Raw genomic sequence first — 19,535 nt, forward strand, 5'->3', positions numbered from 1 at the left:
CTGATGATATTGGTCTTGCTGCTATGGCTCCAGTTACAATGTGCAGCAGTCACACACACACACACACACACACACACGCTGTGCACAGTGACCTCGTGGATATCCATGCTGACATGTATGTACGGACTCCTGCTGCATGGCTGCACGCTCGCTTGGACAAACGCGCTCATTTCAAACTGACTCTTGTGCTAATGATGTTTTTGTCGTGCGCTCTCTGTGACCGTCGCAGGCGTCTCAACAACAACGACCTCTCCGTGCTGGAGGCCACCGGGGCGTTCAAGGGCCTGTCGCAGCTCAAGAAAATGTAGGTCGCTCTGAAAACTTCAGGCCTTTCCTCAAAAATAAACTTGCATGAAAAGAAAACTTACAATATTTCAAGGTTGACGTCCCCCCACATGACACAGACTGTGTTTGTCCTCCTTCCTTCCCTCCAGCAACTTGAGCAACAACAAGATCTCGGATATCGAGGACGGAGCGTTTGAAGGCGCCTCCTCGGCGGTGGAGCTTCACCTGACGGCCAATCACCTGGAGTCCGTCAGAGGGAGCATGTTCAAAGGCATGGAGGGACTGCGCATGCTGTGAGCTCGCCTTCTTCTCGTCCTCGCATTTTTTTTGCGGTTTCAGAGGCAGAGAAAATAACGTCGACACGAGGGTTTAGTTATTAATTCATATACAGTTGAATGAAATGTCGTTCCTCTGTGGGACAGAAAGTAATAAAACAAGTAACATGAATTTCAGATGTAAAACACTTACAAAGAAATCCTGCCAACAAAGTGTAGCACTAAAAGTGAATCCTGAGAACCTGGAAACTTAAAGATCAACAAATTAAAAGCGCAATGTGTCGTTTTCTGCCACTAGAGGTCGCTCTCCATCAAAGCAATCAGATGAAGTTTGGAGATGTTCTGAAGTAGCAGGGAGTCATTGCTGTTACCTCTCCGACACAAACACACCAGGGGATTAAATCGGGTGGAAACACAGAATAAAGCAGGTTCATGTTAAAAACCAGTGTTTCAGCTTGTTTCTGTGAGAACTTACAGATCCAGACGTTTGATGAGTAAAATCCTTCAAAAGATCTAGAAAGTGTATCATCATAAAAATGTGGCTTAAAACTGGATTAGAATTCAATTCTGACGCTTCTGGCAAACGACCACAACACTGGCACTGACGCCACTGACAGGCGACGTTACTGTGATTAAAATCACTCTATGTATTTCTGTAGGCTTGAAGGTTCATGTGAACATTTGGGTTAATGTCAGTACACAACTCAAGAAATTATATAACATAGGTCTTATTGTTTTTAGACTTTTTAATGTGAAAAAGTTCCTTATTATACCTTTAACTTTGAGCTTTCAATCCCTCAGTAACAGTAATAATCACAGTGTGAGCATGAGAATCGTAAGAAGTTATTTTCTCAAAGAAAATATCGACTAATTTAAAATTACAATTAATTATCAGTGCAACTTTTAGGAATTGTTGATTTTCAGGCAAGACGATCAGATGAATATATGTTTGGTGTTTTGATTTCTGCTTGTAATATGTGTGTGTGTGTGTGTGTGTGTGTGTGTGTGTGTGTGTGTGTGTGTGTGTGTGTGTGTAGGATGCTGAGGAACAACCGGATCAGCTGCATCCATAACGGCAGCTTCACAGGTCTGACCAACGTCAGACTGCTCTCCCTGTACGACAACCAGCTGAGCACCATCCTGCCCGGAGCCTTCGACACCCTGCCCAACCTGTCCACACTGTCAGTCACACTCGCACAGATACAGACACACACACACACACACACACACACACACACACACACACGCGGTTTCTGTTGTTTCTTTGTCGTCTTCCTCATCTCATACTCTTCACCTTTCGATCCACCAGGAACCTCCTGGCAAACCCGTTCAACTGCGACTGCCGTCTGTCTTGGTTTGGGGCTTGGCTTCGCAGCAGACGGATTGTGACGGGAAACCCTCGCTGCCAGGGCCCCGCCTTCCTCCGAGAGATCCCGCTGCAGGACGTCGCCGTGCCCGACTTCCGCTGCGAGGATGGTACAGTGCGCGCACACTCAAATATAAACACGAGGACACCAGGTGGAGTTGTGAAGTATTTACTTTTCAGCTGTGAAACTTCTTCTTCCTGTGTGTGTGTGTGTGTGTGTGTGTGTGTGATCAGGCTCTGTGCTGGATGACAGCAGCTGTGCCCCCGGGCCTCAGTGTCCGAACCAGTGCACCTGTATGGACACGGTGGTGCGCTGCAGCAACAAACACCTGCAGGCTCTGCCCAGGGGGCTGCCCCGCAACGTCACCGAGCTGTGAGTCCCAAAACACAACCAAAGCAACATTTGCTGTTGGTGTGTGTGAGCAACATAAGCTCAGATGAAATCAGGAAATGAAACCATGCACAGGATGTATTATACAGACAATACAGCAGTAAAACAAGTGACAATTATCTTATATTATGTCATATTTTATTCTATATTTATATTTGAAATCAATCTATTAATGCTCTGGTTGCTTTGCTGCAGTAGAGACGTGATTATGTTTGAATAGGTGATGTATTATTCAGAGTTTCTTTGATGGACGATTTAGAAGTGAAGAGTTTCGTCTGTCCGTCATCCTCTCAGGTATCTGGATGGAAACCAGTTCACCAGTGTTCCCAAAGAGTTGGCCACCTTCAAATACCTGCAGCTTGTGTAAGAAAACTTGTCTTCTTGAAATCTCTATGCACACCAGCGCTCTGCTGCCTCTGCTAACACACGTGCTAAATCTTGTGTGTGTGTCTCTTAACTACACTGGGCTTTAGAGGAAGCAAAGTAGACAGTAGTCAGTCTTAGGACTTCAATCAATCCGTCTGAACATGTGAATCATGTGCAGATGATCAGACTCAGAGCGAAAGGAAAGGGCCGAGGAAACCAGAAGAAGAGTCACCAGGGAAGATGCCATCACCATCCATTACAGCGACATATGAAATATAACGACTTTGTTTCACTGTTTCACAATCAGTCACCGACATTTTTGTACCTTAAAATTCCAGGACTATAAATAAACAGAGCTGCAGTTTAATATGCAGTATATCTGGAAGGCAGCACATTAACCTCCCACTTAATGTTTTATTTTATTTCTTTCTATTATATTTTTAATGTTTAATGAGGTATTGATCATGATGGAAGGATACAGGAAGTGACTAACCCTCCCTGTGCAGACAAATATCCTTCTTCGCTGTATTTCTGAACAAATCCAGCAGGGGGAGCTGTGGACTGTGTATTTAGATCTGTGGAGCATCATACTGTACATCCACGTAATAACACACACACACACACACACACACACACGCACAAATAGAAAGACAAACTTCATCATGTGAGCCGCTGAACTCACTGATGAGCAGCATATAAGATGTTCTAATGGGAAAATGTGTGTGTGTGTGTGTTATGGAGATAGCAGCATGTTTGTGTATCTAATGGGACTCTGCAGCATATATATGTATTTTGTGTGTGTGTGTGTGTGTGTGTGTGTGTGTGTGTGTGTGTGGATTTTGATCAGCACTGACTTTTGCCTCTGCAGAGATCTGAGCAACAATAAAATCAGCTCCCTGTCCGACGACTCCTTCTCCAACATGAGCCAGCTCACCACGCTGTGAGTGCAGCCTCTGTTTCTACATTATTATATTCACACACTGGGACGTCAGAGCGAAGCTGAACTCGGGCTCCACAGTGTGTTAGTAATGGACGTTTAGTTCAATTCAGAGCAATTGATTTCTAGACAATAGAAAATGATATGACCCTGCAAACAAGAGAAACAATTAAACAGGGGTCAGAAAGGTCAGCAGTGCGGCTAGTGTTAGCTAACGCTAGTGAACTTAATGTAGATATTTCTGTGTGTCTGACATCAGTGACAGTGTGTACTTTATATTTCTTAGCTGTCCTTCATGATGATGTGAATCATGTGACGTTAAACTGCTGGAGGTTTCAGGTCAGGGTGTATCTGTAATTACACGTCGTTATGTTGTGGTTTTCTCGTTTCAGCATCCTCAGTTACAACTCACTCCGCTGTATCCCTCCTCTGGCACTAGGCGGCCTGCGCTCTCTGAGACTGCTGTGAGCTCCCACGCACACACACACACACACACACACACACACACACACACACACACACACACCATACTTGCCACTGTCCTTCCCCTTGCTTTATTACAAGTCATCATCTGTTATTTAGACTTTAAATGTTCCTCTGTTGTTGAGCTGAATGAGACCTGCTGCCTGTCAGAGTCATTGAGCTCTCTCTGAGTTTGCAGTTTGACCATTTTTGACCCCACGGCTGTGTTCGTCTTTCAGCTCTCTCCATGGCAACGACATCTCCGAGCTGCAGCAGGGCATCTTCAGCGACGTGGCCTCGCTGTCTCACCTGTAAGCTCTCAAATATAAATGTAGTTCAACATCACATACACGCAAGTACGTAACGACGGTACCAGCTGAGTGTAACAGACAGCAGGGTCTGTCCTCTCTGACAGAATGAGGTCTGTGTGTGTGTGTGTGTGTGTGTGTGTGTGTGTGTGTGTGTGTGTGTGATACATGTTCATTCTCCTGCCTTTATGGCTCCAGTCAGATAGAGTCCAGTTCACAGAGAATGAATGGTTTAAAGTGGCTGCCTGGTGGATTGAATTAGCTGGAAAGATCCATCGTTTCCCATGGCGTTATTGATCTGTGTGTGTGTGTGTGTGTGTGTGTGTGTCTGCATATACAGTATAATCATCTTCAGTCGAGCATGACCCATGTGAGTCAATGTGTGGATCTACAGTAAGTGTGGAGGGAGGAGAGAGAGGGAGATGGATGGTGGAGGGGAGGCTGAGGATGAAGAGGAATAAGGAAGGGGAGGAGAAGGAGAGATGATGGCAGACAGGAGGAGGGGAAAGGATGTGAACATAGAGGGAGGAAGGATTTTTATTTTTGTCCTGTGAAACATGACATCATCTCTGAAATAACATCCTGCCGACTCTCAGGCTGTCAAGAAAAACGAATCGCTTTCGCTGTCAGTTTTCACCCACCACAAGAACAATGTGAAAGAAAACGTGACCTTTTTTTTGTCCAGTGAAGCTACGTATCACCTGCTCAGGTACATAGTTTTTGATGATTGACTCCATACGTTCCTATAGGTATCAACACAACAACAGAAAAAAATAAATACTCCTTCACAACTTAAAGCAGCTATTTCAAAGTTTTGCTATAGCCACATAGCTAACGTTAGCATTAACAGCTGTTTACTTATCAGTTTAGAAGAAACGTTTCGAGTTCAGCACCAAACTTCATTCCTTTCACTCACAAACAGCTGTGTCCAGAGGTGGAAAGCAACCCTCTTGTTTTGGTTCTATTTCTTTCACTTCTTTTCCTCCACTGAAGTCAGCATGCTAACTAGCTAGCACCTGCCTGGTTGGACTGTCTTGTCACTTTCCGATACCGAGTCAGTGTAGTGTCCATTCTGCTGAAGTAGCTGCTCAAACGGCTTTTTATAAGTCCAATGATGGTTGGAGATCTCGGTAAGTAAATAGCTGTTAATGCTAACATTAGCAATAGCAAAATTTACTTATAGCTCCTTTAAGGAATATTCTAGGTTTGTTTTCTTCACCCTAAGACCTGGTAGTCCCGGTTTTTATTCCTGTTGTTTCTGATACTATTTGATCAGACGCGATTGGAAATAATTGATCAAACCTTAAAGCTTTAATTGTCCTTTAAACTGTGCTTGTGTCAAATTCCTGGAAGATTGTCGTGACGATTAGATCAAATAAAGACAATAACGACTCTTGTTTGCCAAGCGACTGACTGGATGTGGAGTTTCATGGATGTACGACTGGAACATTCTCTCATATGACTCCGAGACATCCTGACCTTCTTCTGTGTGTGTGTGTGTGTGTGTGTGTGTGTGTGTGTGTGTGTGTGCGTGTGTGTGTGAGTGTGTGTGTGTGTGTTTGTGTGTGTGAGTGAGTGAGTGAGTGAGAGAGAGAGAGAGAGAGCATTATGTGATGAGGGATATTTGATCCCACATTTGTCTCTGATAATCTTATCAAGTGAATCAATTGACCCGGTTTAAATGAATATCATTAGTGTGTGTGTGTGTGTGTGTGTGTGTGTGTGGTCTGAGAGCTCCACCCTGTGGCTTTGAAAATTGTTGCACGTTAATGAAGGTCAATAAACCGTCCTTCCGTCCCGTTTCCCTCTCCTCTCGACTTCCTCTATCTCAGCTGTTTTCCACTTCCATCTTTCTCTCTCTTCTCTTTGCCGTCTCTCCCTGAATACTTTCATTCCTTCCTCACTTCCTGCCGCTCTTTCTTGTTCAAAATTTCTTCACAAATTGGTCAAATGAAGTGTCCATGTAGTCACAGTCAGAGGGGAAGATAAATCACTCTACAGCCCAGTTCATTTGCTCTCTGATATGATCAGTGAAGGAAACCCAAATCTTAATGAGTTCTAATCTCCTCTGAGGAAAGATAGGAAACCTTATCATTGAGCTACTTCTTAAAACACGAGGAGAGGTTGATTTACATTCATTCAACCTCCTTTCCTCTTTAATTTACTTCTTCCCTTCCTCCTACCTTTTCAATTTATTCACTTCTTTCCTCCCATCCTTCCTTCAAAACCTCCTTCAAATCACCACAAATCCTCTCCGTCTGTCAGCGAGCTGACTCTTTATCTTTTCATCCCTTCAGAGCGATCGGAGCCAACCCTCTGTACTGTGACTGCCGCCTGCTCTGGCTGTCAGACTGGGTGAAGAGCGGCTACAAGGAGCCCGGTATCGCCCGCTGTGCCGGCCCCCGTGGCATGGAGGGCAAGCTGCTGCTCACCACGCCCGCCGACAAGTTTCAGTGTCTGGGTAAGTCAGCAGGAAGCCTCCCTGACAAAACTTTGCATGAAACAGCAGCGCCAGTTTCATGTCTTGTGTTTAATCTGTATTTCTGCTCTTTGTTCCAGAATGAAAATATTTTTACTTTGGTTCGTAAAAGTTCTTTCTAAATCAAAGTGATGTGATATTGATTTTACAAATGCTTTGATTACTTTTGTCCTTGATTTAGAATATATCTTTGATTGATTACTCCTGACGTTGCCTTAGATCGGTGGTTGGTGCTCTGCTGGACATTCTCAGGTGAAAAAAGGGGACCAGGCCTTTGTAGTTGAAGGAATATCTGTAGTAGCTTTTCATTTTTTAAAGACCCTCCTCCGATGAAAATCAAGCCTTTACTCTTTCTAATGTTTGTTATGTAATACAAGACATATCATGAGTGAAACACTCAGTCAACACCATGACTGAGTGTTTCCTCCTTGGAGCTGCAGCGAACCAATGACATCACAAACCTAAGTAACCAATCCTGTCGACTTGTGGGGACGGGGCTAAATAAACTTGGAATCTTGTCAGTACAGAGAAAGAGAGAGTTAGTATTAGCACAGCCACGAACACTGTGTCAGCCACTGCAAGCTACAAGCTAACAAACAACATAAACAAATAAAAGATGCTAACTGCGCCAACGGTTCTGATCCGTCTGCTAGTCTCATGTTCTGGTTCTGACTGAGGCTCAAACATGTGGCTGAGTCTCTCTGATGTTTCCTCCTCTGACTGTCTTGACACTCTCTGTTCTCTCACCTGGAGCCAGCAGGTGGTGGTGGGCGGGGCACAAGGCCTGATCTCTTAATGAGGAAGTAGCAGTAGATGAGCTTCCAGCCCCATGTGGGAAAACCAAGTCAAACTAAATATGAATCATATCAAAGAATCTTTACATAGTTTAAATCATGTCTGGAGAGGAACATTAAATCACATCTTTAACACATTATTCTATAAAAAGCCTTTGTGCAGACTTGAATCTAGTCTTTTGTTTTTAGTTTTAATCTCCTGTGTTTGATGATCTCTTTGTTTGTATCTCTTTGCATTTCTTTTGCTTTCTTGTTTTCTTTTCTTTCTCCTTCAGTTAGAGAAGTGCTTTACGAACAAGGTTTACGATTATATTATTATAAGATGTCACTCATGCTTTAATCTACATTTAGCTCATTGAGTGACTTCTTAAACAACGAGCTGCACCGGAGCTGATTTAGCTGTGAGATAACACGGAGAGTGATCTTTTTATTCAGTGTTTTACTTCTGTGCTCGGGGATTTGCTTTTAGTCTGTTTTTTTTTTAACTGTCGCTTAAAAAGCTAAATGAATCATCCGCGAATTGAAGTTGTGAAATAATAAAAGACAAAAAAAAAAAGAAAGTTCAAGGTGTAAAAACAACTAGGATCTCAAGTATGAGACACCAATGAAAAGCACAGGTTCAAGGATTCGATGCCACTCTCTTTATGGTGTGAATATACTGTGAACTTTCCATTAGTGACTTTTTTTTTTTTATTCATCAGGCCCTGGGTGTATCGTCGCAGGTGCTAATTGTCGTATTTTTAAACATCCAAATACTGTAGCACTGTAAAATTCGTCGTGAAATCTCCCTGCAATTAAACTTTCCCCGACATCTCACGTGAAGCCTTCTGCAGACAGGATGGAGCGTCTTCTCCTCATCACAGAGCCTCCACATGTTTTCTGTGTTAGCGGAAGAAGTTAAAACTATCGTGGAGTGATTTTATTTCCCATTTATTATTGGTTTTGACACACAGTTGGGAATGTCGCCTCTTCTTGCTAATTTACAGTAAAACAAGTGCAAAGAAGCAGCGATCGAATTTGTCGGATGTCATGCTGGTGCACGTTCATGTGAACATCCGGTTGCTGACTTGTCATGGAAGCTAATGTTCCTGGGGGTTCGAATAACAACAACACAGTGAAAATATAAATTTTCATTATTTCATTTTCATCCCAAGTTTCTTCCTCCTTGAATTTCTGTGTATAATTTTTTGTGATTTTTTCAGAATTTAAAATGATCTTATAATTGGTTTTCCTTCTTAAATTACATTTGTGTTATGCCCCCCACCCTCCTCTACATCTGTGTTTACTGCCTGCTGTCAGTCTCCTTGTCACATGACTGACATCTTGAGATCCCTCCACAGCCTCTCTGTGAAGTGACGGACCTGCTGTCAGTCAGATTCAGGTCCCACTCAACCAGGTGCTGCCTTCAAGGCCAAACACAAGTCATGTGTCAAAAACAAAAAGTGTTTGTTTTTTTGCCACAGTGGAGCAATTAAGACACAGATGAGCTTCAAATGATGTGCTGCAAATAGTATTTTTAGAATCCAATTTTCAACCAGATTTTTGTTTGATTTATCCAATCCAATTTTTATATTGTCATAACAAATACAGATAAATCCACACATTTAAAAATTTATAACGTCAATAAAATGTTCAGGTTTGTTCCTTTTTCAGGCTCCAGATCGTGCCACAATTTTCTGTGTCCGTCACTTCATGTCTTCTTAATGACTTGAAAGATGTTAAAGTCCCTAACTGGCGTCTTTGTGTGTGTGTGTGTGTGTGTGTGTGTGTGTGTGTGTGTTTTATCAGGTCCTGTAGAAGCATCTGTTCAGGCCAAATGTAGTCCATGTATGTCCTCCCCCTGCCAGAACCAGGGCGTCTGCCAAGTCCACCACACACAACCGTTCACCTGCACCTGCAAAGCTGGATTCACGGTATGCAACTGTGTGTGCGTGTGTGTGTGTGTGTGTGTGTGTGTGTGTGTGTGTGTGTGTGTGTGTGTTATACGTGCTGCAGAGAGGCTCGCGTGATCTAGTTAGCACGTTTGTCTGTTTTTGTCGGCACCTTTGAGTCATCCAATCAAAAGACACACACCAATCCATTTACACACACCCACAGCTGAATGTTTAAAACCGCTGATCCAATATTTCATGTGTGTTTGCGTGTTGTCAGTGATTATTTTGAGCCCACATCTGTCTCTCATAATCCCTTCAAATTACTCAGATGACCAGATCTAATGTGCGCCCGTCAAAAATATGCTCTGTATTCAGTGTGTGTGTGTGTGTGTGTGTGTGATACTTCAGGGTAAACACTGTGAGACTCCAGTTGACGCTTGTGTAAGTAATCCCTGCACCAACGGAGGAAGCTGCCTGAGCGACGAGCAGACCAGAGGATTCAGGTAACAAGTCCTAAAGCTGATGTAGATGATGATGGACACAATAAGAGAGACGCCCAGTGTCTGTACAAAATCTGATCAAACTTAATCAACAAAAGTAAAGAAATTTAAGACAGTCAGGTGGTTGTTGCTTATTTAGCTACCTTATATTTCTCCTTCCTGTTTTAGTCTTGGCTGATTTTAGCCATGCTAGCAGGCTGACTGAAATACTTCGACAACCCCACGACATTCATGGTCATGGAGATCCTCAGACTACTCTAAAATTTCTGTTTATGACAGGATATGGTAAAAATAATGTCTGAAGTCCTGTTACCTTCGGCGATACTTTGAGATTAAAGGAGCTATTTGTGAGTTTTGCTGTTGCTACATAGCTAACGTTAGCACTAACAGCTGTTTCCTTACCAGTCTTGAAGATATGTTGTGAGTAGCAGCAGCAGAGAAAACTTACAAATAGCCCCTCTAATGTTTACATGTTCACATGTTGGCAGGTTATACGTACATGTTACATGTTACATGTTACACTTTGCAAATTTACGCAGGTTAACATACTCTCATTAGTATATTGGCAAGCTAAATGTTTAATGCTAACTGTCATCATATTGGAAATGATGTTAACATGCTAGCTGACATGCTAACCTACTCTTACTGTTATTATGGTGGGCATGTTGTTAGCATGCAAAAATGTAACATACAGTTATAAAATACATGTAATATAGGAATGCTGTAGCATATACAGTACATATAAAATGATTTTACGCAGGTGTAGCCTTTTGTGAGTTTAGCGAGTTGAAGGCTAACAGCTAGTTTTTCATTGTTCATGTTCCTGTGAATATTTGTTTATGTCTGTTCCTCATTTAGCTGTGCGTGCGCCTTCGGTTTCCACGGCACTTTCTGCGAGGTGAATGTGGATGACTGTCAGGACCACGGATGTGAGAACGGCGCCACCTGCGTGGACGGAGTTGGCAACTACACCTGCTTGTGTCCTCCAAAGTACACAGGTGCGACAGCTGATCCGTTCTAGGCGTAACTAGAGGAGAACTTACCTCTCGTGGTTAAAGTACGTGCAAACTGTTTCACATAATCCCTCTTTGTCTCCTCTCCTTCCCAGGTCTGTTTTGTGAGGAAGAGGAAGGTGTGTGTTCTCCAGGTAGAAACCCCTGTCAGCATCAGTCTACCTGCATCAGCTCTCCTACCGGCCCCAGGTGACAACACACACACACCTCTCACTTCATCACTACCAGTCTCAGCAAAGTTTCAGATCTCAGATGAGATTAACGAATTGACAAACATAAACAAATACAAAGGTAAATTTTGCTGAGATCTGCGTTGCCTCCCCAAAATCCTACAACATGTGTGTGTGTGTGTGTGTGTGTGTGTGTGTGTGTGTTCCAGGTGTGTGTGTATCCCAGGCTGGGTGGGGCCAGAATGCAGTATAGATTATAACGAGTGTGTTGATCATCGCTGTCAGAACGGAGCTCAGTGTGTCGACCATCTGGATGGCTACAGCTGCGACTGTCCACAGGGATACAGGTACTGGGAGTACTGGGAGAACTGGGAGAACTGGGAACACTAGGAACGTAGGAGACACTGATATTTTACCTTGGAAACTGGGGATGTATCTTGTACCTTGATTCAAAACCACATTTTAACATGGGGTAACATGTTTTTATTATTATTATAAACTGGCCTTAATGCTGCAGATGTGAGGCACTTTCTGATCTCCTCTCTCTGATGTCTTGTTTTTCGCCATCAGTGGAGAGTTCTGTGATGCGGCCCTCGCTCCCCCGTCACCCTGCCAGCTGGCCGAGTGTCAGAACGGCGCCCCCTGCGTGGAGAAGACAGGGGCAGCGGTGTGTCAGTGTCTGCCAGGCTTCGAGGGTCAGAGCTGCGAGAAGCTGGTCGGCGTCAATTTCGTCAACAGAGATTCTTATGTTCAGCTTCAAGACGTCAAGAACTGGCCTCAAGCCAACATCACACTGCAGGTGAGGAAGCCTGGAGCCAGGGACACGATCTGTGTGTGACCGGCACTGAAGAGTGATGAAGATGAAATATTAGTAGATACACACACAGACTCTGATCGGTGTGTTTTTATGTGTGTGTGTGTGTGTGTGTGTGTGTTTTCAGGTGTCGACAGCAGAGGACAACGGTATCTTGCTCTATAACGGAGACGACGAGCCAATCGCTGTGGAGCTCCACCAGGGTCATGTCAGGGTTACCTACGACCCTGGCAACCAGCCTGCCACTGCTATCTACAGGTAGATACACACACACACACACACACACACACACACACACACACTCTCTCACATGTCCAGTCCACTATGAAAAGTGGTCAAAATATGTGCACTGTAAAATGTATTTCAAATTAATGCTAAATGGAAGTCTATAATATGCATTCAGCTGGCATTGTAGTAGCTAAATGTAATTAAATCTAACACGGTCTAACACAACAGACCTACAGTGAGTCCTACCTGTGTGAAGGTTAAATTGTTCAGTTTTTATTGAAACTCTTTCAGTGAGCAGATGGACTGCATTTATACAGCGCTTTTTGTAGTCTATCGACCACTCAAAGCGCCTCACAATGTCTCTTTCACCCATTCACACACACATTCACACAGTGATGGCGCAGCATCAGGAGCAGTTGGAGGTTCAGTGGCTCGCTCAAGGCCACGTTGACATGCTCTCTGGTATATATATATATATATATATATATACACACACAAACAGAGTCGTATAGAGGCAAGTAGTGAACACACACTGGATGAGAAGTTTCAGTTCCTTAATAAAAGCCCCACTGGTTTAAAATAAATTGTTAGCGCTGAGCTACACTGGATTTGTCTGTGTGAGGGTCATGACGGCTGCATGCTGTATCTGACCATGTTTCACATTATATTTAAAAGCTCCATATTTTCTTCTTCTTCTGTGTTTTATTTTAAGTTTTGATCCATGAGAAGATATATTTGTGCAGAGAGGAAGCTCTGAGCCTCTCTTCTGATTGGCTCACTGTTCTCTGAGTGATCCAATAAAAATATAGCAGATTTCAGGTAAAAACACTCAGAGAAACCAAATCCTGCAAGGTTTGGATGGTGGGTCCAGGTGGGCGGGGCTTGGTGACTGCTTTGTTGTGACATCACAAAGTTCCAGAAGTCCTGACGGCTGGTTTTAAGGCTCAGTTTCTGAATACAGGCTGTGTGCATTTCTCTGTGGACTGAGGCTTTGATACTTTCACAGTATTAATATAGAAGCTAGACCTGATCTATAATCACACTACACATGGACACAGACCTTTACACTGGATGGGACCTTTAACAATGAGACTCCAGCCAGTAGCCGCAGATTGATTAGTGAGTTGTCCTCTTCAGCTTTTGAAAGTTGAGTGCTGATTGAGCGGAGTGATCCACTGGACTCCCAGCAGCCTCTCAGCTGACTGTAGCCCAGCAACGTGGCTCAGAGCGTGTTTGTGCATGATCCAAGCTGTTGCTCAGAGAGGATCCTGCAGCATTTGGGAATGTGGACAGACGACGTCGGCCATGTGGTTTAATCACAGTCGCAGCCAGAGGACACTTTAAGCTGAGTGTCCACTTGATCGGGTGTCGAGTGCTTAAATGTTTGGATGGTTCACTGTTAAGGAGGAGGCTCAGCCAGCTGGCAGCCACTCACACACACACACACACACACACACACACACACACACACACACACACACACACACACACACACTGAAGCTATATGTGTGATAAACAGCTGCAAAGAAGAGCAGATTGGGATTGCGAGGTAGCAAAAAAGACTGAAGAACGAGTGACGATCATTAGAAATGTAAAGAGAGTGATTGGTGTGTGTGATTGGTAGAAGAGAGGTGGATGGGAGCACTTAAGGAAAATTGAATGTTGCAACAGTCGTCAACAGAAGGAAGTTGGTGGGAGATGTTTATCACACTGTTTTATCAAACTAACAAGGCCATTGACATAGTTTCAACTTGTGCTTAAAAACTGAGGATTAACTCCCGATTCTGGAGCAGGTTCATTGTTTCGGCCCCAAACCTGAAGCTAGCGTAGCTACCTGCTCAGCACCAAAGGACAGAAAGCGTGGGAAACGCAGCACATACGAGCTTTATGACATACATATGTTTCTCAGGAGTTGGAGGGAACCACACCAGAGCTGAGAGGGAGGTAAATATTTGACATTAACCATGAGGATACAAACACATTTCCAAATGTAACTGGCTGAGAGAACACAGGAAACGTGGGACAAGACAGAAGGGCAAACAAATTTCTAAGATATACACGGAGCTGTGCGTTTGTCACTTTGTGTTTAGAGTTACTCTGCCCTCTAGTGGTCAAATCTTGTTTCATGCACTTAGTAATGTTTGTTTAAATCTAGAACCAAGTCCAATTTAATATAAGTTTTGGTACCGATACCTTATTCGTAGTAATATAGCAAGTTTTTTCATTTAAGAAAAGAAGCCGAGGTTCTTAAATATTCATTCATTCACCGCCACCTTTCATTCTTCGGCATTTTACCTGCTACAGATGCATTTTGGTCGATACCCAAAAAGCCGAGGAGGTGGAGCAGGTCGTCCACTGATGACAGGGTTAAAGATTCGATTCCCAGCTCCTCCTGTCAAAATGTCCCTGGTCCAGACACTGAACCCCAAATTGCTCCTGATAGTGTGACCAGCGCCTTGACGTTGGTGTGTGTGTGTGTGTGTGTGAATGGGAGAATGACGGGCAAATTGTAAAGTGCAATGGATAAAAGGGCGACACAAATGAAGCCATTTACCATCTACCATTTTACTTTAAAGTGGTGTTATTGCCCTTCACATCTTTTTTCTTCTCTTTGAGTTTACAAGGTGTCATGGGTGCGTTTTAGTGCCAAGTGCAATCCTGAAAATAAAAGAAAACCTTGCTCAGGCGTCGGGGCGTTTCACACAGCGTTGTTTTGTGTTAATGGGAGCGGTGATGGTAAAAGTAAAAATCACTACAAGGTGTTAAGAGGTTAGACTGAATATAAATTTTAATTCCAGACAAAAATCTTCTTCTTCATTCGGAAACTGAATCTAAAATGTGCGTGTTACTGCCTCAGCACGGAGACGGTGAACGACGGGCGTTTCCACACAGTAGAGCTGGTGACCTTTAACCGGATGGTGAACCTGTCTGTGGACGGAGGAGAGCCGATGACTCTGGACAGTCAGGGGCGGAGCCAGCTGGCGGCAGGGGAGGCCCCTCTGTACGTGGGAGGTAAGAGCAGAAGTGGAGAGTAAAATACACCTGGAGCGGTTCTATTCATCGACGCAGAAATGTCTCACGTGGTCGATCGTCTGTCTGTCCAGGTATGCCGGAGGAGGTGATGCCCGCCTCTCTGGGTCTCTCCTCTCAGACCCTCAACATGTCCAGTTTCCACGGCTGCATCAGGAATCTGTACATCAACCACGAGCTGCAGGACTTCACCCGCAGCCACATGAAGCCCGGGGTGGTGCCGGGCTGTCAGGCCTGCCGCAAACTCTACTGCCTCCATGGCATCTGCCAACCCAACGCCGCACAGGTAGGAGACACACGGCCGGCATCCGCTCACCGAGCACTTTATTAGGAACACCTTACCGTAGGCAGCTCCTCCCGTTTGCTCTCAAACAGCCTCAGTTCTCTGTGACACGGAGCATTATCCTGCTGGAAGTCGCCATTATTGGATGGTGAACTGTGGCCATGAAGGGAGGAACATGGTCAGCAACAACGAGACATTCAGACCATGATTCATTGGTGTTGAAGGGGCTTAAGAAAGCTGTTGAAGCGAAGCTCCCTCAAGGAGACGTACAATTTTCTGTTAACTATTTCAGACACTTCTTACACACACTTTTCATTCTGAGGGAAGTGAGTTTTTGTTTAGATTGTCCCTGAATGTCACCTCAATGTCAAAATTGTATTTATTCCCTGTTTATCTTTGCTCGAATGTTTGGATCGAAGAGATTGGTTTAAAACGTATCAGGAGCAACACTTCAATGTTTTTTTTATTTCTTATAGCAAGTCATAGCATTTCATTTTTTTGAGGAGTTCTCCATTCTCCTGATATGTTTTGCCAAAGGAGAAAAGCTTTGAGGGACAGAATAAAGGAGGAAGAAGAGGAGAAGGTTACTGATCTTTTCTATAAATATATATTTATTTTGCTCATTGTCATGTGTTGTGATTTTTCTTCTCCCTGATAATGGGTAGAGTGAAGCAGTAAGCATGTCTTTTCTCTCAGGGCCCCCAGTGTCACTGTCAGACGGGCTGGACGGGCCAACACTGTGACCAGCCAATAGCGGGAGGCCTCTCTGGAATGGATGTCGTCACCACGGCAACCGGTGTCTCTCCATGTGAAGGCAGCAAGTGAGTGGTGTTGTGGCATTTGAAGACATTTCAGATGTTGTACAAATCGTGCACTTTAGTTTGAAATCCGTCCTCTTCACAAATGTCATTCCTCATTAACAGTAAAAGGGTTAATGCCACATTTATAAATTGTTTTGTTTTTTTTTTTTGTCCAGGTGTGTGAACGGCGTGTGCGTGGTGCTGGATGCGCAAACGTACCGCTGCGACTGCGAGGCGGGATACCGCGGCGCGCTGTGTAACCTGCAGGGGGAGCCGGCGGGGTCCTGTCAGGGTCTGCAGTGTCTGCACGGCCAGTGTCAGGAGACGGAGGAAGGAGAGCGCTGCGTCTGCGAGCAGGGATACACCGGAGAGAGCTGTGATATAGGTGAGGACGGACGCCGGATCATGACCATGTCATAGAAATAGAGACACATCATGGAGGAAGTTGTAGACATTGTCAAACTCGATGAGAGTTGATGTCGTCTGACAGTCAGCAGTTATGTGTATTTAAGATAACAACAATAAAACAAAAGTGTTTATTTCATTATGATATTATAATTTTTAGCACTACTTGAATCCGCAGCTTACTTTGCTGTAAAAGTACAAAATCAATTTTCCCAATGTGAAGATATTTTACTTTTCGTCTGCTGCACAGATGACACGGTACAATTTGTCAAAACAGTGGCAAATTGCAGCTTTGGTGATAAACTGAAAAACTGTCAAAATGTTTTTTTCATCAAAATCGAAAAGGCCAGTTCATCCAAATCACAAAAACAAAGAAAAAACAAAACCTAGTTTCAAAAATAAAATCCACAGACCTCAGTATCTTGTAAATGTGAAAAACAACACATTTTTTCCATCATACTTTCTGTTGACCAAATTAACACTGATGCCCTTTAACTGATGAGGCCTGGACGAATTAAAGCTCCATATTTTCTTCTTCTTCTGTGTTTTATTTGAAGTGTTGATCCATGAGAAGATATATTTGTGGTTTTAAGAACCAAAAACCATCTCAGTGTAATTTTACATCTGAGCTCTGAGCCTCTCTTCTGATTGGATGACTGTTTTCTGAGTGATCCAATAAAAATATAGCAGATTTCAGGTAAAACACTCAGAGAAACCAAATCCTGCAAGGTTTGGATGGTGGGTCCAGGTGGGCGGGGCTTGGTGACTGCTTTGTTGTGACATCACAAAGTTCCAGAAGTCCTGACGGCTGGTTTTAAGGCTCAGTTTCTGAATACAGGCTGTGTGCATTTCTCTGTGGACTGAGGCTTTGATACTTTCACAGTATTAATATAGAACCTAGACCTGATCTATAATCACACTACACATGGACGCAGACCTTTACACTGGATGAGACCTTTAACCTTCCCTGTGTGTCTCCGCCCACAGAGTCCCCGTGCAGAGGAGATCCAGTGAGAGATTACCACCGGCTGCAGCGCGGCACCGTCCTCTGCCAGACGTCCAAACCTTTCTCCTGGGTGGAGTGTCGGGGCCGGTGCCAGGAAGGAACCGAGCCCGGCATCACCGCCACTGCCGCCGCCCCCTGCTGCTCTCCCCTGAGGGTCCGACGCCGGCGGCTCACCTTCGAATGCGACGACGGGACCTCGTTTACGCAGGACGTGGAGAAGCCTGTGGAATGTGGCTGCAAGGAGTGTGTGTAGTACTGTGGGTGTGAGGGTGCGCACATACACACATGCAGACCCACACGCATCCAAACACAACACACACACCAAGCTAAAGAGGTACACACACTGTAGGGATTCTATCACTGATGAACAGACATTTTTCTGGTGTTTGTTTTTGTGTGTTTTTGCGCACAGACGCAGTTTTGTAACATAAGACAGTTCTTCCCTCCTGAGACATGAAATCAACGAGTCAACCTCATCGTCATCTTCCTCTTCTTCACCTGCCGCAGGGCAGCCTGCCGCACTAACTACCTAACTCCAGCTCATTATTAATACTCGTGTGTTGAAAAGCCTCCGTATGCCTTCTCGTATGTGTTTCTGATGTGTGGCTGCTCCCCGTTCCCTCGCGGCCAGCGGCGACTCGTCGTAGGAAACAAAGGTACTAATCTGAGTCACTTATGAATTAAAAGGCTTCACAGTCAGACTTGACATTAAGAATCACTCGTATGTAAAGATCTCACCTGTCAGACTTCATGTGCAGGTGTTTTCTGAACAGTCTCCTGCAGACACGGCTGCTGTCTCTCTAATAGGCTTCTCATGTTTGTGCCGCACCGATGAGGGTGTAAGCACCAGTAGTTCAGGTGTCAGGTATGCACATTTAAACAAGTCTGAGGCGGAGCATGTGTTGTGGACACAGAGTAACGTGCTGATTGGAGGTTTTTCTAACGAACAGCTGTGACAGTCTGACGTCCAAACATTGTGCTTACAACAAAAAGCATTATTTTTTTCTCCTCAAAGCATCTGGGAGCTCTAGATAATATCAGTGACAACCCAAGCTACAGAAATATGAACACAGGCTGTAACTAGGAGCACAATTTTCTTTTTTTTTAAATCTCTGATCACAACATCAGGATCGTTTATGATCACAGCAGAAATCTTTAAATAGTAAAATAAACCAAGGTCAATGAGTTTAGGGCAGAATCTAAATTAAAACATACATGATTTGAACCTCGGACGTCACCAGAACCGATTGAAAGGACTCAGTAGCGTCATTTTTGTTAAATCGGTACATTTTGTATTTTGTTTGGTTGGCAAATTAAATAAAGGTTTCTGTCCTTTCTGCACCACGTGGGCAGGAAGAATCAGATTTATCATAAATAACCTGTTAAGTTAAAAAGCCCGTCAGTGGCGGTTACAAGAATGATTAACTGTAGACGAGCTTGTCTTCCGCTTGAGTCCATTAACGTCGGCGACATTAAAATAGTCAGATGTATTGATACTAACGATCAGCACCACCTACTGTTGGAGGAGCTTCGCCAATGCTTCATTTGGTTCTCATAAATAGAAACGGACGTTGGAAGGGAGCAGTCGTCTTGTTCCGCTTCCTCTGACACGACGCGAACACAGCCGAAAGGTCAAAGGTGACGGAGTTCACGGGGGACAGCAGAGGGGTCGAGGCACGTTCCCATCGCCGCTCAGCAGACGCCCTTCCTCCCAGTTTAGACTGGTGGTGGGTGGGTGGGGGGATGGGG

General features: G+C 44.2%; 1 protein-coding gene across 1 annotated transcript; it reads left to right on the forward strand.

Annotated features, from left to right (window-relative positions):
- The first annotated feature begins 70 nt into the window (after window positions 1-70).
- Window positions 71-19,505, forward strand: LOC111649662 (slit homolog 1 protein-like). Its single transcript, XM_023399386.2, has 22 exons — window positions 71-304; window positions 435-578; window positions 1,598-1,741; window positions 1,870-2,036; window positions 2,161-2,299; window positions 2,612-2,680; window positions 3,552-3,623; window positions 4,013-4,084; window positions 4,322-4,393; window positions 6,688-6,851; window positions 9,452-9,576; window positions 9,946-10,040; window positions 10,896-11,035; window positions 11,146-11,239; window positions 11,430-11,567; window positions 11,791-12,019; window positions 12,162-12,292; window positions 15,120-15,274; window positions 15,367-15,578; window positions 16,272-16,396; window positions 16,552-16,760; window positions 17,768-19,505. The coding sequence occupies exons 1-22, from the start codon at window positions 114-116 to the stop codon at window positions 18,037-18,039; spliced, it is 3,159 nt and encodes a 1,052-aa protein (XP_023255154.2). The 5' UTR covers window positions 71-113; the 3' UTR covers window positions 18,040-19,505.
- The last annotated feature ends 30 nt before the right edge of the window (window positions 19,506-19,535 follow it).

This window comes from Seriola lalandi, unplaced genomic scaffold (assembly GCF_002814215.2).
Source record: "Seriola lalandi dorsalis isolate HSWRI2012SDOR001 ecotype SW California unplaced genomic scaffold, Sedor1 jcf7180002051607, whole genome shotgun sequence".
NCBI classification, from domain to species: Eukaryota; Metazoa; Chordata; class Actinopteri; order Carangiformes; family Carangidae; genus Seriola; species Seriola lalandi.